This window comes from Plectropomus leopardus, chromosome 12 (genome assembly GCF_008729295.1).
Source record: "Plectropomus leopardus isolate mb chromosome 12, YSFRI_Pleo_2.0, whole genome shotgun sequence".
NCBI classification, from domain to species: domain Eukaryota; kingdom Metazoa; phylum Chordata; class Actinopteri; order Perciformes; family Serranidae; genus Plectropomus; species Plectropomus leopardus.
The window spans coordinates 18,970,643-18,993,792 of record NC_056474.1 but is presented as its reverse complement, the minus strand read 5'-3'; the positions used below and the strand labels follow the sequence as shown (position 1 = coordinate 18,993,792).

Here is a 23,150-nt window from a genome sequence, read left to right as displayed (position 1 = left end):
TTCATGAAACAGTCAAATGTAAATGCAGGAGGAACTTGTCATGAGTTCTGTTTTACCCAGCAGCAATTTGAGAAGTTTTATTGGCAGGGTGGATAACTGATTTGTTGATCTGGCCATAGCTGATCAGATCGATGGATTAGAGGAGGTCAGCTGCTGAAGACGTGTAGACAATGAGCAATGAGCGGTTAAGTTTAAATTTCACTGCGTGGTCTACTGCTCCGTCTGTGCCCACTGTGCTCTGAGAGTGTGGTGCGCTCAATAACCAAACAGTATATATTCCAATAGCACTCCCAATGAAAGGCCCAGCTCCAAAAATATAAAAGCAATACGTGGCGGCAGATGTTTTAATCATGGTGGTCCGCAACACATAAATAAATGAATGTGTAGGAAACCCTAGTGTTGTGTTTCCGCCATCTGCTGGACCCGTCCTTGCCCCATGTATTCCAGAAGTACCATGGCATGTGAGAAAAGGCGCAAGATGGAACTGTCCCTGTATGTTGTCCATGTGTGAGTAGTGAAAATTGCTACCAGCGCCTGAAAGGTCATCTCAGTAATTTACTGGGAACTATGTGTGAGAGAGGCTGTAGATGGAGGATGAAATGATTGTCACCGTCATAACTTTCCACAGTTGTGAAATCCTTTCGTATCACATTACAAATCATTTTTCAGTCTCATGGTGTCTGACAAGCCTTAAAACTCAGCGGCCCATTACTCAAACTGGACTTCCTGGATAGTATTTCATATTCTTATGCCCCCACCAGCAAAACCACTTGAGTTGTTTTAGCGCACTGCTGTTTTTGGACTGAAAGGAGAAGAATTACTTTGGTTTAACCAGGGGCACAATCTGTCCTTAGGCGGCATTTTTACCTACAAATCTTCGTAAGTTACTTAATGGTTTTGTAATACACTGCACTATGTTCTGCCGACAGTGAAGCCAGATCAGGAATTGCTCACAAGAGTTGTTTTGGAAAGCATTGACAAAGGACACAATTTAATGTTTAGTTTGTAACTTAGTGCGAACATGTATGTAAAAACTGTACTGCACACGGCAGAGAGACACTCAGTGATGAGAGAAGAGGGGGGGAAGGGCCCTGGCAGCCAAAATGGCCAACAGGGATAAAGCCGAGGCAGAGGTCTGTCTGTGTGCTCGCTAGAGAGCTGGAGACACTGCCAGGCAAAGTTTCCATGTTTAACCGGCAGGCATGGAGACAGAAAGAGAGACACGGAGAAAGGGAAGAGAAAAAAAGAAAAAGAGAGATCGAATTAAAACTTTAGTAAAAGAGAGCAAAGGGGAGAGAAAGAAGGAGCGAGTGAAAGAGTCCAGCAAGAGTAAGAATGCAAGAGAGCAAAGGACATAGCGAGGGAGCAAGAGGGAGAGAGACATTCAGAGAAACTGAGAACAAGAACCAGAGAGAGAGAGAGAGAGGGAGAGAGGGGGGAACGGAATGTGCTGACGCGGCGTTTCTTGTCTGAACTCCCCAAATTAATAATCAGCAGCGGTTTAGCCGAGCCGTGCCAGGAACAGAAGCCTACTGCCAAGCCCCGGCCAGGCCAGGCCCTCACTGCTCCCAGCGTTACCCCCACCCCTAACCCAGTACCCCCCCACCCACCCCCACCCCTCCCACCCCCCAGCTCGCAGCCCTGCTCTGGGGCCGAATAGGAGGCGCTGCCTGCCTGCCTGTCCGGGCCGGGCCTGGCACACTGCCACAGGGCTTTTGCTTGTTCAGGAGTTTTGATTAAATCCTTTATTGTGCTCCACTCACGCAAAGAGCTAAGGCGAAACACCGAGCAGGACGGAGCGGAGGGGGGAGAGAAAGCGAGAGGGGAGAGAAGAAAAGGGGAAAAAAAAGAGAGGGAGGGGAGGAGAGGGGAGGGAGGGAAATGGGATCTCTCTTTTTTCCCTCTTGCTTTCTCCTTTTCTTTTTCTCTCGGAGTGAAAAGATGTTTGATTTGGTCTTTGGGGAGTTGTAAAGTAGATAAAGTTTTTGCTCACCATCAGCAGTCTGTGTTTTTCTCTCTCTTTTTTTGCCTTTTTTATTTTCACTCCTCTGTATAAAGCCTCTTTTCTTTCTTTTGTACCTTTTCTAAATTGTTCTGGTTTTCTTATCGTATGTCTCATCAGTTAGACTTCCAGACTGCCACAGTAAGATGCATCACAAGCTTCAAACTTTCTCTGCTAGTTTGTGTTAAAAGTTTTATTTTATTTGAGTACTTTCTAAACAAAAGCATCACAGAAGACAAACTGCTGCTCTGCTTCTTTCTTTTTTTTTTTTTGCAAAACAGGTGTGCTTCTTGTGAAATGGATACTAAAATGCATCTTATTTTATTGTGTTCCTCACTGATTTTTACACACTCACAACATTATACACGCTCTACATCTCCAACTGCTCCTAGTTAACTGCGCCCTTGTCAGTGCTGCAGCACCCCCATGGCCTTTCAGAGGCTTTGTGCCAGAAGTGTAACAGTGATTTGTGTTGTTGTTTCAGCTGTTTCTGTGCCGGACCTGAGCGAGCAGTTCACACCGCCAGAGACGGCTCCCCCAGCCCTCATCAGCCTGATCCAAGCCATAGAGAAGAGAGGTATATCCATGTCAGCCGGCCAACGTATTCGTCTGTCTCGCCTCCTGTCTTTCCGTCTATGTGTGACTGTCTCCCTCCCGCCATCTGCCTCTTGCTCTCACGCCAGCATTTGCACAAGTGTAGACATATAGACATGTGGATCCAGTCAGGCAGATGTAGAAGCGCACACACTAGTTCTTGCACACTCACATTGGCTCCTCAGTCGATTAGTGACTTGATGTAGATTTCCTTCCTTGAGGATTCGTGTGATTTAAAGTCAGAGCAGTTCTCACTGGCCTCACTGAGAGTCATGCACAGTGGGTTTGATTCACACTAAGTTATTAACAAATAGCTCTCAGTGGGACTCCATTCTCTGTTTTTTCTGCCCTCCTTTTTTATTTTTTTCTCTGTCTGTTTGTGTCTCTCACACACATACACACACACATGCGCATGGGATTGCAACTTATAATTTTCATTTATTTTTTAATTTTTGTTATCAATTAAGTTTCTGATTATATCCTTGATTAATTGGTGAATCATATAATGTAAATTCAATGTTAAAAGAATTGTCAGAACTGAATAGAACTTCTTAAAAGTGCTCATTTTGTGGCAAAATTCGTGAGACACAGATGTGACGCACCACTTACGTATGGTGGAGTGAGGTTTTTTTACTTGCTGCACAGACTCCTTTGCAGTGTGTGGTTCACTGTGTATTTATAGACTTTTGCCAATTGATAATGCAACTGGTTAAGTGGGGTTTGGAAGCGTAGACTACATTAACTGATACTGAATTCGTTAATTGGATCATTTTTACAACAGGATGCACTTATTTGTTTTAATATGAAATGTAAAAACAAATACAAGGTTGCTCTACTGCATCGCAGTGCCTCTGGTACAGTTAGGTTTAGGTCATTTTTAAATAGATTTAACTTGTTTTTAAGCACTTCTATGTATACCTGTTGGAGGCCTGTGGAGCCTCGCATAGAAAATATAACATTAGAGCAGTATAAATAATGTAAGCAAAATAGTGTTGAGGAGTGAAGTGACTGTGTGGGAAAGCATGGCTTTGTGGTCAGTGTAGTGGCTTCAGTTCATTAAAATAGACATGCTCTGTTGGGGGCATGCTGCTGCGGATGTGTCGTGTCACACCGTGCCCCACGTATTTTGGCTGCAACAGTTCAAAACCAGCAGCAAATCACCACATCACAAACATGACACAAATGATTAATCAGTTGTAAAAGTAGCTGCCAATACATTTTCTGTGGATCAACCAATTGATTATTTAAATTACAGTTTCAGCTCTACACCTGTGCACACAGAGGTGTTTGCACAGAGAGCCAGTCAGTTTAAGCCATATGAGGAACACTTGACCTGTGTCCCAGTTCAATGTAATTAATCTTAATGACACACGGGTTACCTCAACCAAGGAGGTTATGTTTTCGGTTGTGTTTGTCAGCAGGATTACCGAGGAACCACTGGCTCGATTTTCATGAAACTTGGAGGAAAGTTGTAGCATGGTACAAAGAAGAACCCATTAAATTTTGCAGCAGAGCAGGGGGCAGATACGCCCATTATAAAAACCTTTTGTTAAAATTGCGGAGAGGGCATTTGGTATTGACGGAATAAATGTCATATATCTTAAAATCCTGTAGATGGCAGTAAAGCTCAGAATATAGCTAGTTGTAAAAATAAAGTGTCACTCATGAAATGTTGGTAAATCTGTGAGTAGATTTGCACATAAAACAGTTTCGTTTTTGGGCTTAGTCACGCTCAGGCTCAGTAATATAGGCTATGTGATGATCTCGGACACACCATCACTGATCTATTTTTCGCTAAATTGGTTAATTGGCAAATAATTTTGCTAAATGTGCAATATTTCTACTTTGTTCACCTTACATGTTTCAAAGACATCTGTGTGTTGTGAACATAAAAGAGCACAATATCAATTAAAATTGTGTTTTTCTATAATGACAACCAATATTTATCATCATATTATGCACACTCTTATCATGATGACCCACCAGCACAATTTTGCACAATGAATATTAATTCATTGTGCAAAATAAGAAAAATACTTAAATTTTAGGTTGATGTTTTGTACACTTTTCCTTTTCAATAAAAAATGAATGTATATCGGTGTGTGATATGGGCAGAAATTAGTATGTCGGCAGATTCTGATATTCCATTTTCAAGTCAAAATCTGCCAAAATCAATGAAATGCCAATGTTGTTGTGCATCCCTGTGCAATAGTTTGGGAAATATATCCAATTCAATTCAGTTTTATTTATAGCAATATCTCGAATCACAATTTGCCTCGGATGGCTTTACAGCATACAGCATTCCTCTGTCCTTGGATTCTGACAGCGGATAAGGAAAAAACTCACCAAAAAAAGCCTTTAATGGAGAAATTAGTGGTAAAAACCTCAGGAAGAGCAACTGAGGAGTGATCCAGGACAGATCAATATAATAAAATTACAGTAATAATTAGGACAAAATGATATATAGAGGGAGAGAAAGAGACAAATATCTAGACATACAGTATACAGTGGTCGCAGATCTGCATATCATAGGAGACTGGACTGTTGGTTTTGGTGCAGGTCTTCACTCTCCCAGAGTGCCTTCTAGTTTTGCATCAAAATTGGGGCATGGCTTCAGTCTTTTCATGAAGTGCAGTGATAAGGTGAATTCAGGTCAAAGCTTTTATACATTATTGAAGGAGGAAATCAAGTCAAAGAGAAGCAGACAAGTTATGGAGAGTAAATTTTAGATGTGACTCTACTGGCTCTCTATCTGAGAAGGATTTGCTAAAATTCCTGTCGTGCTCGGTGTTGGGAAAGATTGGTATCTACCAAAGGGGCGACAGGAGGTCTGTCTCTGAATGTAAATAATATAATGCAGCACTAATACTGAATTACTTCCCAGTGCTGGATGCACACACGCTGTGACTGCATGGTGTGGTTTTCACAACTATCTGAGAGACTGGCTAGTCTCAAAGAATTGCCTCCTAGATGCAAGCTGTCTAGACCCAGCGTTCCTCAATGTTTTTTGTTTTTTTTAAGCCTGGGACCAAAAAGAGAAAGGGAGTCATTCAAAGTGAAAATGTGTTTTTCAGGGATACTTTCCCTGGATGTTTAAATCTTAATCTCTGTCATGGAAGAGATTTTCTAACAAGGTTTGGATCACAGTGTTAGTATGCTCAAGGGTTTCTACTTGACCACAACATAAAAGAACTCTTAACCTTTTTTTATGCCCTTATAAAATTGAGAAGATTGTTTACCTTTACTGCAGTCTGCTTGAAATAACTTCATGATCCAGTTAAGAGTTTAAATTTTCATGCTGCGTCACAGCCACTAAATGAATCACACATTTTCTTCCAAGAAAAGAACAAACATGTGTTGCCTCTGCTCTTGTAAATATTGCATGTGTAAGAACATCGGAGGGACCAACTCTCCCTAAATTTATTGATCCCCTTCTCTCTGTTGTTGGATGTGAGACTGACATGAAAACCGCAAACAGCTAAAAATTTGTGCTGTGTATTTCCAAGACAAATATCTGGCCATGTGCTTTGTCACGTACAAGTTGTTGTTTATAAACTGACGTTATCCAGCTGGTAATAAAATGTCTGCATGCATACCATGGCTAATATGTCTTTTACACTGCAGTAGATTTTGTGGTCGTAGGCAGCCATGGAGACATCCTTTGCATTAGAGTGAGCATCTGGCTGCAGTGTATAAATATTTCTACTGTTGATTATTTGTATTCCCCTTCTTTTTTCTACTCTGTTCCACTTAACAGTGTTATGTTTTATGTCCTTTTTGTGCAAACTTTTAACTCAACTGCTCTTTTTGTCTTTCTCAGGTCTGGACTGCAAGATATTGTACAGGTCAACTGTTTCCTCAGGTTCAGACAGCCCAGTGTACAGCCTGAGCTCCGGTGAGTTAGTCTGAGTCAGAGACACACATTTTTTAATCCACTTTCTTAAGAGTTTGTAATATTCTGTATTTATGTTGAGAAATTTGGAATTGGAATTTCTCAAGTTGAGAAATTCCAAGCTTGGCTTGAGAAACAGTTAACATAGTTTGTCCACCATGGACCACTGAAACATTGGATAATGCAGATTTTTCAACTTATGTGCACCTCAGTATGTTTCTTGGTGACAATTATTTTAAAATACAAATCCGAGGGTCCATATTTGTTTTTTTATGTTTTCATGTAAAAGAAATTAGTATCACTATCTGTTTTGTTATAAATTACATACTCAGGTAAATTAGGAAAGTTTCATAGACGTATATGTGGGATGCTTTCTGTGTATGTTTGCTGTCTTTTAGCAATGCTCTTCACATTTCATAAGGTAAAGAACTGAATAACCAAACCAAATAGCTTTATTCACAATGTCAATATTCAATATTCAATGCTGTGCAGCTTTTTTGGAGGGTCATGTCCACTCACTCTGCATGAAGCCAGTATTTTTGGATAGTTGAAGATAAACATCAGGCTACACATATATACTAGAATTAGATTCCAGTGTTGACTGCCTGGGATTGTTACCGACTCATGTGATCCAAACATGTCTAACTCCAGAGCACTGCAGAGTCCAAACATCAACATTCACTGAAAAAAAGATAGATCATTTCCAAAGTTCACATGTTTTTATTTAACAAAATATTCTGCTTCAAATCAAATTTGAACTGTTTCTTTGCCACAGGGCAAAGGGAAGCTTGCACCTAATTACATTTATTCATTAAAGAAAGTTGATTTAATAAAAAAAGACTAACCAGTTTAACCCGATGAATCTCTTTATATAAATTGAGGATTTTTTTTTGTTTTTAAGGTTGATAAAGTCATTTGAAAACTTACATCAATGAGAGTAGCCCTTTACCTTTGGTCATGTACAGCACATCTCACCTGCCTCATATGATTTGGGAAAAGGATCATCCCACAAAAGAAATATTAAAGTTTATTTAGTTTTGTGAAAATTTTACCTGTTTTTAAGTTGTGACTAAATGTATTTGTGTGTGTCTTTGGGCTCCAGAGAGTGAGATGTGTCAGAAAGATGTGGGCTACATGTCTGAGTGTGTCCTAAACTACCTGAGAGACCTCCCGTCACCCGTCATCCCTGCCTGTGTCTACACTCACCTTCAGACTACCGTCACACTGCAGCAGCAGCTCCTGCAGCAGTCAGCAGGTAGGTCTCCGCTCATGCTTCAAGATGACGCTTATATTGACTGAACACTCTAATAAGGAAAGGGTGTCATCTTCTCTGTGCCTCTGTATGGTAATGGCTTGTTAATTGGCCAGTAGTGGAGGTTTTAAGTGATGCAGATCACAGACTGTACATTATTATCGACCATTTTCAAAAGAACATCATTATTTTTTCACATTAACTTTCCAATGGGTTTCAGTTTGCGCAGTTAAAGTACAAAAAGTAACTTCAGAGGACCTTAAAATTGTTTTAAATAGGAGGCTCTTCAGTGTAATCATCATTTGCCATCTTTCTTTCTTCACCATTTTTGTTGATTAATTGTCAAAGATACATTGTTGTTGCAGTTGAGAGCTGGAGCTGTCAAACAGTCAAATAGTCATCTGCCATTAAGTATTGAACTGATGATTTATGTAGTTAGAAAATCAAACCCAGATGATAAACAGTTAGAAAGTATGAAGTTGGATGTTGGAGTGTCTCACAAGAACATGGACACACGAGTGAGAAACTGCCTTTAAAATATGTGCAAACTACATTACCATACAACCATAATGTAACTTTTGCAAAAAATGAAAACCAACTATGTTCTCTACCATGAGCTGAAACCAGTGGCGCCTGGAAAATATGCATTTATCACTCTAAAAACCCATGGTATGCTTTGGAAAATAGTCTACAGTAATGCGAAGCACACACAATTTGCAGTTAATTGGCTTAAACATACAAAGCCACCAGAATGGTCTTTTAAAAGGATATTTCACCTTAAAATCAAAAACACATTTTTCCACTTGCCTTTATTGCTATTTATTAATCTAGATTGTTTTAGTGTGAGTTTCATCTTGGTGATATCGGCTGTAGAAATGTCTGCCTTCTGTAAGAGATCAGCTAAAGTTATATTGTTTTTAATTCTCCTTGAGGTAGTATAATTTTAAATATAACTTAATTATATAATATTTTAGAATTGAGTCAGTCAGTGCATGAAATAGATGAAATAATCTTAACCTGTTTGTATATTTTTACTCATTTAAAAAAAGTAGAATTGGATTCATTATTGAAAAAAATGAATTGTTTGGATTTAGATTTTATGCATCGCAGAAAAAAAGGAAATGTTAGCTGCTTTGGTTGTTGTTTTAGTAGATAGAAAGGCAAAGCAAAAGAACTGCATAAGGCCCAATCTGAGCCTTGTGTGCAGCTGATCGAGGTCAGTTGCGTGTCAGCGTTGAGAGAATAGAGTCAACTGTTGGGAGAAGATGAGCTCACTGAGGCATGCTGGAAACTCTTCAGCTGATTCTCCTCTGCACAAAGGACTCCATGATTTAATCTGAGATATATATTTAAAATATTTACAGAAACTTGCATTGACCCCATTGACTGTGTATTTTAACTAGAAGGATTTGATGAAGAAAAAAGTGCTGATCAGAATGTCTCAGATGCCCAAATACCTAATTTAGCATCATAGTCTGTGCTAAACGTCTTGTCTTACTTCAGATTCTCCTCATCTGGTAAAACCTCAGAACAATTATTTTATCAGAAGTTTTATGTACAGATCGTTTTTATGCTTATTTGAATACCTTTTCCAGATGGTGCAGTCGCTGGAAGCCATGACAGAGAGGTAAGCCTGGTCCTCGAGAGCTCCACCTCCGTCCCTCTCCATCACCGTCTCACTCTGCAGTACCTCCTCACACACCTGGCCAAGGTCACCCAGGCGCAGGCCAGCAATGGCCTGGACACACACACGCTGGGAAAGATCTTCGGACCGCTGCTGATACGGACAGGCCCCTCCACCCCTTGGTAAGTTTCGGTTCACAAATTCAACCAAATCAAATCAAATTGGGAGTCTCAGCTTTTGATTTCAAGCTGTCTGTTGATGGATGATTTGCAGGTTGTCGGCGGATGAGGATTTCCCTGCCCTTGTGGTGGAGAGGCTGCTGATAGAGAGAACTGCGGAGCAGGACCTCACTCCTCCAGGTATGATATTATATGTAGAACTATGTTTATGTTACAGAACAGCACAAAGACATTTTCATTTCAGTAAAATCTTTAATACAATGTTAGGTATTTCTGTCATACTCTCAAAAAGTTTAATAAATCTTCATTGTTTAGATACATTATTAGCAGTTTTCAGGTATGAATGTATTAAGCAGTTGTTGGGATTCATTGTAAAATGCTGTTAATGGCGATGTCTGTGTCTTTATGTGTTTGTCCAGTTCTTCCAGCAAAGCCAGTCAAATCAAAACTGCCTCCATCAGCCATGACAGACACAGGCAGCCTGCTGAACGATGCTGAGTGGTACTGGGGAGAAATTTCCAGGTAAATTATGAAAATATATTACTGTTACTGTTGAATTTGATTCAAGTCTTTATGGATTTAAAGGGGACCTATTATGCTTTTCCTTATTTTGTGTCTTTTTTATAATGTTACAGTGAAGAATGTTCATATTAAACATGGCTAAAGTTTTAAATAATGAATAGAAAATTTAAAAAAAAAAAGACATCCCTGTGAGCCATTATGAAGCCTACGCTGCCTCAAGTAGCTACATGCTTATGTTAGTGAAACATGCAACCTTGGTTGCTCACTTCTCCCTAATTTCAGATCATATTCCTGCATGAACATGTCTGGTTTTAAAAATTTTGGTTTATTATTTTTTATTGGTGATTTGTCACTGTAGATAGTGCTGATGAAATGACGATGCAGAGAAAGGCGGACCAATCAGAGCAGACTTGGGGTTTTTATGGATGGGGGGCTTAAAGAGACAACTGAGAATACTGGTGTTCCAGCAAAGACAGTATAAGAAAAAATAGTGTTATTTGAACATTAAATCCTGTAAATATATTCTAGTGGAACCCTCAAATACAATTATGATCCTGAAAATTAGCATAATGGGTCCCCTTTAAAATATGAGAAAAAATACCATTGATACCCAACATCGTGAATACTGGATTCCAGTCCACTACACTTGAGAACAGCTTTCAAAAATCAGTGTTTCTTATTAAACCTGTTTGTGATTGTGTAAATTAGGTTATCATTGTGCTGTTGAATTGCTGCTGATGACGGTTTGTGTTCATGAAGTAAGTACTGCATGTCATGGTATTTGCAGAGAGGAGGTGAATGAAAAGCTGCGAGACACTCCAGATGGCACCTTCCTGGTCCGAGATGCCTCCAGTAAACTGGAGGGCGAGTACACGCTCACCCTCAGGTACAGCAACAATACTGTCTCCCGCATCACTTTGTTTCACATTTGAATCACTTAAATAGATACTAAATGAATAAATGACAAAATGTGACATTCAACGGACAAAAGCAGACCTTTGCTCAAAGTTATAATTTATTCAACATGTATATGTCCTGACATGTTCTTTTCTCTCATGTGTCTCATGTCTCCCCCTGCAGGAAAGGGGGGAACAACAAGCTTATAAAGATTTACCACAGAGACGGGAGGTACGGCTTCTCTGAGCCTCTTACCTTCCTGTCTGTTGTGGAGCTCATCAATCACTACCGCCACGAGTCCCTGGCCCAATACAATGCCAAACTGGACACCAGGCTTCTGTACCCAGTCTCCAAATACCAACAGGTTTGTGACTTTGATTCTTCAAATTCAATTGCAAGCAAAAACCCTCTGCAGGCCTCCTTTGATTGAGAAATCTTTCATTCTTTTTATGGGTAATGACAATGGTGGGACTACTTGAATTGTGTTTCATTGTTTCATTGATCAAAGTGGCGATGTTTTTTCATCTTGTGCTCATTTTGCACGGCTCAGTTGGTGAAGGAGAACAGTATAGAGGAGGTGGGAGAGCAGCTGAAAGTCTATCATGAGCAGTACCAGGAGAAGAGCCGCGAGTACGACTCTCTATACGAGGAATACACACGCACATCACAGGTAAGAGTTCAACACACATACCGTCTATTCAGGAAATAAGAGGAAATAACTATTCTACATTAAAAATCTAGTTATTGACATATATAGCAATTGCTGTGGTAATAAAAAAAAATCTAACAGTCATTCTATGTTACATAGCCATTACAACTTTATTTATTGCTTTCTTTTTGAACCAATTTGTTTTTTTGTTTTTTTACGTATTTGTTAAGGCATCATAATGGAACTTTACGAACTTGAATCTACTTGTGCTTGTATAATGACAATAAAGATATTGTTTTTATTGTGAACCTCACGATTTGATATTATGATTTTTGGTGTCCATGTCTGCGTCTCTATGATGTATACTGCTTACGGTCCTACACCTGATCCTCACCTTTTTTACAAAGCCCCGACCTCACCAACGTGCTATGGGGGTACATGCCCACAAACGTCCCAAACACAATAATATAAAGTAATGAGTAAGGATACAGAGGGTAGTGTGCAGACAAATACGCAACAACGCACTTCTATTGGGTCATAAGTGATGATTGAGAGGGAATACCTCTGTATGAATCTATACATCTTTTTTTAGGAAAATCTTGCGTAGTATACCTGTAACACAAGCAGGTGGAAGATAAGATATGTGTGATATACTAGCAGCGAAGGACTGAGTGAAATTCAAATACATTACAATCTGTGTCTCCGTTTCTCGTTCTCACAGGAGCTGCAGATGAAGCGCACAGCCATCGAGGCCTTCAATGAGACCATCAAGATCTTTGAGGAGCAGTGTGAGACGCAGGAGCGCTACAGCAGAGAGTCTTTGGAGCGATTCCAACGCGAGGGCAACGAAAAAGAGATTCAAAAGTAAATTCATGTTTATGTGCATGAGATTCTAAGATTAATTTAAAGCAGGAAGATATAACTGATAATTATAGCTTGTTTTACTGAATTAAACTAATTTTGTCTCTTAAATTAGGATCCAGAGCAACTCAGAGCGATTGAAGTCTCGTGTGAAGGAGATCCACGACAGCAAGCGTAAGCTGGAGCAGGACTTGAGAGAGCAGGTCTCTGATAACAGAGAAATCGACAAGAAGATGAACAGCCTCAAACCGGATCTCATGCAGCTCCGCAAAATCAGAGACCAGTACCTAATGTATGAACGATTTAAAAGACTCCATGAAGTACAAAAACACTTTTTTCCTATGCACAATAATACAGGTGTATACTATATATGTATACATGAACACATATCAACACATTTCCATAAAATATATACTCTGGCTTATCTTTATATCTGGTGTGTGAGTGGTAAACTGTCAGCATTAATTCTTGGGTGTTCTGGTTTTTGCAGATGGTTGACACAGAAGGGTACGCGGCAGAAGAAGATCAATGAATGGCTGGGCATAAAGAATGATGCTGATGAGTAAGTGTTTGAGATGAACTAACAGCTTAGCAACGTGTGCTGTGATGACCGGGTGCTGCATTATATCCACCTGTAATTTAGGGAGTGTTTGGAGCTCAGTCTTTTAGTCATGATGCATGAGATGCGACTGAGCGTCTGCTGCTTTGTTACTGTGTCCAGCTCCTACTCACTGGAGGAGGACGAGGGCTCACCGCACCACGATGAGTGTACCTGGTATGTGGGTGACATCAAACGCACCCAGGCTGAGGAAATGCTGAGAGGCAAATGTGACGGGACCTTTCTCATCCGTGAAAGCCAATCACAGAAGGGCTCCTACGCCTGTTCTGTAGTGTGAGTTTTTCTACTTTTTCGTACTGCATCCACATAAATAACTGACCCAAATGTTGACAGTGTTAGTTTGATAGCAGGATATTTCTTAAAGGTATAGTATGCAGAAGTTATCAGTTAGAGACAACATTAAAACTTGTTCCCCTCTGCGGTGTTGGTGGCTCAGTGGATAGAGCGCTTGCCCCATATACAGAGGCTAAGCCCTCACTGCAGCGGTCGCAGATCGACTCCGGCCTCTGTCCTTTGCTGCATGTCGTCCCCTCTCTCTCCCCCTTTCACACTTAGTCTCTGTCCTATCCAATAAAGGCCGTTTTTTATCTTTGAAAAAAAACAAAAAAGTTTACCCCTTTTTCCAACACTGCGGGTAAGTACACTGCAAGCTACTATCGTGGAAGTATTACATTTGTTGTGATAGAAAAGCCAGTACTTAAAAAAAGCTAACTAAGCCATCCACTAGCACCTTCCTGTCCAACAGAAAACAGTCCACCTCTGCACTGCTATTCATCCTCTCCTCTCCTTCAGCACTCGCCTACAAAAGTGAACACCAACTCCAGATACTCTTGTTTTGGAACGAGCTTTGTCTGTTGGGTGTTTTGCCAAGCTTTTTATGTATTTATCTATTTTTATATATTGACAACATTTTACTCAAAGGCCAAAATTGAAATGCTCTGTTTTTTCTTTTCAGTGTGGAGGGCGACACCAAGCACTGCGTCATCTACAAGACAGTCACAGGTTATGGATTCGCAGAGCCCTACAATCTGTACTCATCCCTCAAAGACCTGGTGCTCCACTACAAAAACGTCTCCTTGGTCCAACACAACGACCAGCTGAATGTAAATCTAGCCTACCCAGTCCTGGCCCGCTCTCAGAACCAGAACCAGCACCCCAGATGAATTATTCACCAGCAGTGAAGGACGCCAAACAGGGTGGGGAAAACAAAATTTTCACTCATATGCATTTGGGAAAAAAAATAACCCTCAGAACAATGCTTGTTCTTGTTTAAGTGGCAGAGAGAAAAAGACTCAATAGCCACGACTTAAAAATCATACTTTTTGTCTGGAGGCTGGTGCGAATTTTCAGCACCACCTCCAGACCAGTAAAGAGCACTCCTTGCTAACAGCATGGCTTCAAAATAAGCACACTACAACCGGTATCAAAGCACCGTGCAGTTATCCTGGCTGACGCAGCGAGGAGAGTGTCACTTCAGCCAGGCTCGAATGTACAGTGTCAGTTATGAAAAAAAGAAAATACCTTTGATACAGAGAAAAAAATAAACGTGTTCAAAGAAGACAAATTAAGCACACATTATGAAGCTCGCGGAGGAGAGGAGAGAAACCAGTTGATGGGATGATGGGAAAATTTACAGGAGGCATTTTTGTTGTATTTGCCTTCAACATGTGATAACTGTCCATAGACAAAGGCCCAATCTGTCACCCCCAGACTGCCTGCAAACTCTCCGTAGACAAAAGCCTGAGCTGTCATCCACTGAAAGGACTGGCTTGGCTGAACCAGGCTGCTCGCTTCACACCTAAAGGCGGCTGAGAAAAAAAAAACATGGACCAGGGGGTGTAGTCACTGGAGACGAGGGGGGTGTGGGTGGGATTGGGATGAGAAATCGCTGGCGTTAATGTTTTTATGGGTTAAAGAAAAAAAAACGATTACTTCATTTTAAAGCTTGCTTAAGTGCCATAGTAATGGCTTTGAATGACCACAAGCCTGTGTCACTAGAACAAGGGCGCACGTCGAGGTTGAAAGAAGGAAGGAGGGGATGAACGGCTGTCAACATAGACAAAGCTACAGCTTTAAAAAAAATACACACATAGGTATATTTTTTATGAAATGATCTTTATTTTCAACTGCTTTGGCTTGTTGCTCTCTCTCAGTGGGCCTCCATTTGAAACGACGAGGTACAACATACAGTAAATGCTGTATTCCAGGATAGAAATGCATGGTACATATTTGGTGTATTGTGAATATAGAATTTTAATCACAATACACTAGATGGTGACGATAAATGCAGTTCCACATAATTCAGGTTTCTTTAAAAAAAAATGAAAATTGTGGAAAGACTCCAGCATCAAACGTCTATTTGTTTCAAACTTCTTCCTTCTTTTCCCATCCTCTTTGATACTGTAGCACCTGTAGCCATCGACTTAACTGTTAGTGCTCCTCTTATGTGTCTTGTCTCTATATGCTTAAGACACTTGCAGAGCATTGATCTGCGTGATTATTGTATCTTCGGTACTGTATTTGCCTTGTCTCTAGTTAGATTTAGACTGTTTTAATGGTACAATGTCCTTGCAGATGTTTATTGTTGTTTTTTTTAATGCAGATTTTACTCACGGTACTTCCCCCCCCCCTCGCGCTTGACTGTTCATTTCATCACAAGCTTGACTCACAGAGCTGTAGAACATTTGATGTACAAAAAAAGAAGCAGTAATATAACTCATGTACAGTATATTTCAGACACACATGCAGTGGGTGTATGTGACTTTTACGCAGTATCATTGCTGTGTTTCTTTATGTTTTCGAGTATTTCATACGCTCTTAGATTCTGTTTAAGGATGCACAGTATCCAGCTAATGTGAGCCAAATGAAGGATGTCTTTTCATGTAGCAAGAAAGAGAAAAAAAAGAACCAGTCCTTTTGCCATTTAGCGTGGCCTCTGTGGTCTGAGAGATTATCCAGTACAGTATGCATGGAGTCCTTCACTTGGGTTGATGTTTTATTCCACTAGGCACCAGTGGTTGATAATTGTACTTTTTGTAAACAGTATGATGTTTGGTAGTACTATGCACAACAGTCATATGTGGATAATAATAAGTTTAAGAGTTCTCATATCAGTTCCCTTCCTCCGTTCTGTGCCGTTGCAGTGACTTTTTCCCGTTCCTCTCATGTACATTTAGCTTGAGGTTAAAGATTGTACCATCGTCGTTCTATGTCACTTTCAAAGCACAGTTCATTCTCGTTGAGGCAGGGTTATTACAGTTTTTGTCGTGTGGTCAATGAAAATGAAAAGAGGAGTCACATGATGCCGCTTTTAAAATTTGATTTACAGAGTTGATTTCTTAAGAATGAATATGAATTATCTCTCAGATTTCTTACATGTAGTAGTCTCACATTGCCAAAAAGTTTTAAAAAAGTTTTTTGTAAAAAGGTATAGAAGAATCCAATGCTGTTGGCAATAGACAGTTTAAAAAAAAAAGTGCACTGTTTTTAAAGGTTGCACATTTGGCATTTTTGGATTCATTTTTAGGGATGCACCGATTTTGAAATTTTGGACCAATACTTATGTTTAAAATAACAATTTAGCAGATATTGATACTGATATTTTGGTTGTTATTTAGTCCCACTTTTTGGCCAGGGAAACAAAGAAAAAAAATAAACTGGGAATAATTAAGCCCCTAATTACACTACCTTTGAATGAGCACAAATTCAGTCATACACATTTATGAAGCAACTTTTAAAATAAAATTGAATATGATTTTTTTTTAAATCTATAACAGCTTTAAAAGTCATTTTACTATGTACAGTTTATCAGAATTTTATCTCTAATATCTATTTTATTTTGCTGTGTAAACATCAACAGATTTCCTCTTTAAACAATTGCATTTATTCAAGTTTCTCACCAAAACCTAAATTTTATAAGATTATATTTGAACACATTATAAGAACTTTTTAACTTATATTCACCCAAGATTCATTTTTACTGAATAGAGCTTGAATGCATCATAGTGTAACTATTTGCAACTTCCGTTAGCTGTTTCAGCTACCGGTGCAAACATCTGACATTAACTAACTCTTTTCCTGCCTATTTTAGCACAGATTTGTTGTTGTAATGTAACTTTATCAGGGAAACAATAGGGTGCATCCTCGATAATGAGTTCACTGCGTCCCAGGGAAGATCTCTGTTTGTCCCAAACAGGTTTTCTGTTGTCCCTGGGACAACAAGATGCTATTAATCTGGAGCCTGACTTTTTGATCTGCGCAAACTTGACGTGACACGACAGAAAAAACGCCGGCAAACGTCATCTTATTTGCAGATAGGCCGATACCAGTCAATAAGGCGAATATCAGCCGATACTGATGTTGCGACCCATAAATCGGTGCATCCCTATGTATTTTTGTTGAGAAGGAATAGAATCCAAAGTGAGATATTCATGTTTCATCCAAAAACCTAAGCTTCCAACAAACACAATGCTTTTCAGCACAGTATCATTTCTGTTTTTAAAATGTTGATTCACAAATTTCAGGTAGCAACATTTTTCCAAACAGACCAATCACACTAATAAAATGAAACCTAACTCAACCTGAAAAGTTCGAATCAAGACAACATTTTGATTTCAGTCAGGACGAATCAATTGTACTGTACTTTGCACAGTTCTTGGCAAGTAGAAAACCCCAAGAATTAAAGTAGAGGTGACGGCGGTGCTTCTGATCAGAGGGCTATAAACACACGTGAGTGAGAAAGATTAGAAGTGCCTTTAGTCATTGTGATGAGCTCGTCTTCTCCTCATTGTCATTGGAGCGTCGCTCTTCAAGATGGTGCCACCACCACCATATGCTGTGCCCCGTGGTTCACACATTTGCCATTTATCAAAGGGTATCTGGCAAATGAGCATAGTTGTGTGTGATTGTGTGTGTGTGTGTGTGCGTGTGTGTGTGTTTGTGTGTGTGTGTGTGTGTGTGTGTGTGTGTTAGAGCAAAAATCTGAGCATGTTATAGATTTTAGTTGTGCCTCTTTGTTGTTACATCTATAGTTGTTACATATTCCTTCTTTCTCTGGTGGGGGCTGTACAGTAGCTTGGTGCTCTCTCTCACTGTGCACCAAAGCTAGATTTCTTTGGTGTGTGTGTGTGTTTTTTTTTTTTTTTTAAATTTTGTCTGTTATATTTTTGAATAAATCTCAGATAAGATAGAAATGTGAACCGTACACATCCGTGGCCCAGCCCAGTTGTTTGAAGCTCATTTGATAAGCTCTCAAGTTAATGCATGCAGCATTTCTCAGTGTTTTTATATTAAGAGTCAGTTCCTCTGCGAGCAGGCAATCTGGTTGAGTCATCCGCCACTGCTGACGCATCCATTATCCAGTTTGTTGGACCAACACTTTTGTGACTGCACTTTTTTTCTGTTCCACACACTCAAAACTAGTGTGTCTAACGCCCAACAACCATAAACTCACAGACAGTGGTGAAGCTCAGTTGTCAATAGTGTTTTTAGTTGATAGTTTTAAGGTCTTTCCACACAGTATATCGGGAGTGATCGATAGTTTTCTTTATGATATCGGAGTATACAGTGTACAGTATATGCGTTTGTTGTTTTCTGCGGTCAACAACTGTCATGTAATTCTGATGCTTTTTGACTGATTGCTATGTTTTCATTATAGAGTTAGTTTAACTATATGGACTGTATGAACTCTGTAATACTTTTCAAAAAAACCTACTTTAAGGAGAGCTGCTGGCTCATTATGCAATTTGTGTCCACACAGCAAAACTGTCCAACTTAACAAAACAAATAACAGTGATTTTCCAAAAGGGTCACCCAAATTACAGGAAGAGATTTTTTCACTGCTAGAGGCATGTAAACATGCAGATAGTTGAGATTTATGAGATTTAAATCTTTTGAATTTTCCTTGGAACTATTTTCTATTGAAGAAATGCCCCCGAAGAAAGAAAGTGAAACTAAATGCATGGCTAAACACTGCTTGGTATACAGTCAGTGAAAACTTTGTCTGGGGTTTCCGAGGGGGATTTTGGTAAATCAACCATTTACAAACATGTCTGCGAAAGTAATGCCAATATGTTGCAGTTTATCCCAGCACAGATCAGCTTGTTTCAAATACATTCATGAACCCACTGATTCTTCTTCCATTTACAGGGTCGGTTCTGTTTGTTTTTTTTAATGTGGGTTTGTAATTAGTACTTATCCTTAGTGTATTACCCACAGTAGATGACAGTTGGCACACACCCAGCATGGAGAAGCAGACAGGAGTACCACCATGAGAGCTAAGCAATGTACTGCTGTGGACGGGGGAAGTGGCAAAATGTATTTTAGTCAGCTAAAAAAATACACTCCTGTCAAAGCCATCAGACCCCATCGACAGACAGTAATTTTTAACCTGTTTCACACAGGAGTGTGCTGATCTACTGCTACCTCAGGCAGATAGTTGTTTTGTGTTATTGTGTTAGCTTGGTGAGTCCAAATTAACCCCTTTAAACACCAAAGTAAAATAATAACACAAACAAAATGACTTACCGAGGTGGCGGTTGAACAGCCTTTATTCAGCAATTTTAAATGAGTGTTTTTCTCCTGAAACCCAGCTTTTTTGCCCATAACAAAAAAAAAATGATGGCAAAGTAAAGTGGTGAAAATATTCTCAATCTAGTGCACACCTTAACTTGTATTCATTTCTTTGAGACTTTTTCAGGGTGGCTAAAATACATTTTGCTGCTGCCCCCATCCACAGCAGTACATTGCTTAGCGTCTGTGGCGGTACTCTGTCTGCTTCTCCAAACTTGGGGCCTGCTGACATCTACTGTAGGTAATATACGTACTATGGATAAGTGCCTCAAAAAACCCCATTTCAAAAGACACAAACTACCCCTTTAGGCGATTTGCTCAATGTTTAGTTGCTTAAAGAAAAATCAGAATATAGAACTGAACCACGTTGCTTGTTAAGATGAATATTTTTGCAGTGCAGGTAAACACTTTCATCTGCCATATATGCTATGTTAATCACAGATGTTAAATAGCTAGAAGCAATGCAACTTCAGTAGCAATGAAACCTGGTCAGGTAGTGAGATGGGCAGAAGATGAAGACTTTATTGCGCTTTGACTTCGAGTTGAGACTCTAAGCCCACTTTTTTGGTAGATGTTACTCTGAAACTCAAAGCTTTCATCCTGCTCACAGTAGATATGCATTTGTGTCGGAGCTTCTTGAAAAACATTTTTCTATACGACGAATGATCATTCAAGGAATTAAATATTTTTTCATCGGCTTTGGTACACTGTAAATGATATTTCTTGAAATGGCCTCACACACGAAGCACATCTTTCACTGACTACAAAGAAACACATATATTTGGTGTCTATTAAGGTTTGACGAATGAGAGACATACTAGAGAATAAATATTTTGAAATATATACTTAGATATCTATATTTTTGGATGATGTAATTCTGATTTGGATTGTGCTTGAAACAAATCAGAAACGAGGCTTTGACGTGAACGTGATCTTTAGACTTGCTCCGCGGCTGCTTTGTACTCGGGCAGTTATTGAAACGCAAGCATTTTTACTAATCAGCTGCAGTGAGCTTCATCGTGATCAGCAACAAACTGTGTGATCGCAGTTGATCGACATACATGTAATCTATTAAGCATGATTATCAGGTGCGTTCAGAGGAAGAAGCAAGCTCATGTACATGTGTTTATATTTACAGAGCTGAGTCTATATGTTAAAGGCAGTCTTGGCTGCTTTGCATTTTATTAAATAATAGAGAGTTTTTTTGTTTTTCTTGAACGTGAGAATCTGTTTTGTCATTTTGGAAGATTCTGTTTTTTTTGTGAGTAGACGGAGTGTTTAAAGTCGCACCACAAAAGATACACTTACAGTAGGATGCCGCCACAGAGATCCACCACTGATGCTGTAACAAAGAGAACCATCTTACCACTGTATCGTCCTTCGGGTGGATCTCTGTGGCCGCTGAGAGTAAAAAGGTACATGATTCAACAGTTTGTGATCACTCCTTTACGCTGATCTTTGTACACAATGATGGCATTAGAAAGTGTTCTTTTATGGTGCCTGAGTATATTTTTTTTTATTTGGCTTTTTAAAAAAGCTGATAAATTTGTCTGTCCAAGTGTTGTTTGTTTGTTTGTTTATACCTGTTAATGATAACCTTACAGAGCCTATAAAGAAAAAAATAAGCTAGCTTGAATTTTTTCCTCCGTACAGAAAAAAAAAGAAAATACAAATGTTTACAATATGTAATTAACCAAATAGTAAATATGCGTTTGAGAATCAATCTGTCTGTCCCTCAAAGTGGCTGTGATAGATTGATTTATATTTCTTTATTTCCTCTGTTGTTTTAAACTTGAAAATGTTATGACTGCTTGTTCTGTTTTTCTGTTTGTTACTCTTTATTTTTTTGACTTATGAGAACAGTGCTCCCTCAATTTCAAAATAATAACTCAACAAGATTCATGTTACGTAGTAATTCATCAGTTTTTCCATTCTTTACATGCTGACTACTTCACCTTACACTGAGCCTTGTACATGCAGGACTGAACTTGAGACGCTGTTGCTTCTTTTTGCTGTTTATAATATGTACAGTATGGTAGATTTCAGACTCAGTTCAAAGAATTTATATAAGGGGTGATACCCACATGTCGTGAATAACAGTAAAAACACTTGGTGAACATGCTTGAGTACAGTTTTAGTATGTAAAAAGAGCTGGAAATTCAGGAATAACTATCAAGAGGCATCCTATTCTTGATTTTGCACTACAAAACAAATGAAAATGGTTGGTTAACTAATTTTTAAGACCAAATTTTACCCACTATAGTCTCAGCTTGTGTGATTTCCATTTAAAATAAGATGACGTTAACTGCACTTTCATATCCCCTTTTTTTTCTGCCTGTATCAGATCTCACAGCATCACTTCTCAGTCTGGACCTTTACCTGAACGGTTGCCATTTGTTGGATTATTCTGATGTGAATGTTGTAGTATTTTTCACTGGTGTACAGTAGTTCATATTGAGATTGGCAGATAAGATTGGCAGTGATCCATTCGGCAACGGCCTGGGCAACATGACAGAACAGTAACAATTTAAAACAAACATGTTTTGTGCTATTAACAAGTAGAGCTTTGATTGGGCCCAAGAAAATCAGGAACAAGCAGGTTTGAGGATACATGCATCCAACAACAACAAAACAAACTACAGCAAGAAACAGACGGAGTAATCTGCACTGTATTAAAAGCTCCCAGTTATCTTAATCATGCAACGTTTTGACCAGATCGAGATATTTGTCAGGCGTTGTCAAATTACCCCAATAAAACAGGCCTGATCCTGCATGAACCCACAAAGTTTCTGTCCACGCCTGATTAAAATACTAAAAATTCTAATGTAAAAAAAAACAAAACAACAGCTTTTTTAAAAAATTAAATTTTAAGACATTAAGACATTTGTGACACCACTAAAAAAAAGAAGAAGAAGAAAGAAAACGCAAGAATTGGAGCAAACCCGACCGGTTCAAGGGAATTTTGACAAGTTAAAGTCCAACCCTGGTTTTGGCAGAGAGTCAAAGCTCTAATAAACTAGACTTCTGTTTGTCAGGTTGTCAGGTTGCCCAACAAGTTGCCTGATGCATCAGTGCTACAGCAGCAGCAACAAATACACAGTTCTCAATGCATAGTTAATGATGTGGTCTTCTCTTTCTTTCAAAAACAATGAATGGAAATGAACGGGGCAGTCAGATAAAGCTACTCTACACCAAAGTGCAATTGAACTCAGAGGGAGCACTGTTATTTCAGCCAGTAGAGGCCTATTGGTTGAGGTGTGCCCAACCCCTATGCACGAAAAGATGGTTATTCTTCTTCTCTTTTCTCTTGTGTTATCCTCACTCCGTTGGTCTGTCTTAATTCAGATGCGACCTTTCTCTCTTTCTCTCTCGTGTACAGCTTGCTTCAGAGTTGTGTTTGTCCTCAGACAGGTACTCTTTCATCTGTACGGTTCTTTCTTTAGGCTGATGCAATGATTTTAAAAGACAATAAAAGATATATAAAATTGA

General features: G+C 39.3%; 1 protein-coding gene across 2 annotated transcripts in view; it reads left to right on the top strand.

Annotated features, from left to right (window-relative positions):
* The window catches only part of pik3r2 (phosphoinositide-3-kinase, regulatory subunit 2 (beta)), a 43,369-nt gene extending 20,219 nt beyond the window's left edge, over positions 1-23,150 (top strand). For both annotated transcript variants that reach the window (XM_042498421.1, XM_042498422.1), the window contains exons 3-16: positions 2,487-2,579; positions 6,417-6,491; positions 7,591-7,743; positions 9,336-9,546; positions 9,638-9,723; positions 9,963-10,065; positions 10,853-10,951; positions 11,146-11,326; positions 11,513-11,632; positions 12,333-12,475; positions 12,588-12,764; positions 12,963-13,034; positions 13,194-13,364; positions 14,047-23,150. In XM_042498421.1, the coding sequence (XP_042354355.1) occupies positions 2,487-2,579; positions 6,417-6,491; positions 7,591-7,743; positions 9,336-9,546; positions 9,638-9,723; positions 9,963-10,065; positions 10,853-10,951; positions 11,146-11,326; positions 11,513-11,632; positions 12,333-12,475; positions 12,588-12,764; positions 12,963-13,034; positions 13,194-13,364; positions 14,047-14,254 (1,892 nt within the window). In that variant the 3' untranslated portion in view covers positions 14,255-23,150. The remainder of the gene's footprint in view (positions 1-2,486; positions 2,580-6,416; positions 6,492-7,590; positions 7,744-9,335; positions 9,547-9,637; positions 9,724-9,962; positions 10,066-10,852; positions 10,952-11,145; positions 11,327-11,512; positions 11,633-12,332; positions 12,476-12,587; positions 12,765-12,962; positions 13,035-13,193; positions 13,365-14,046) is intronic.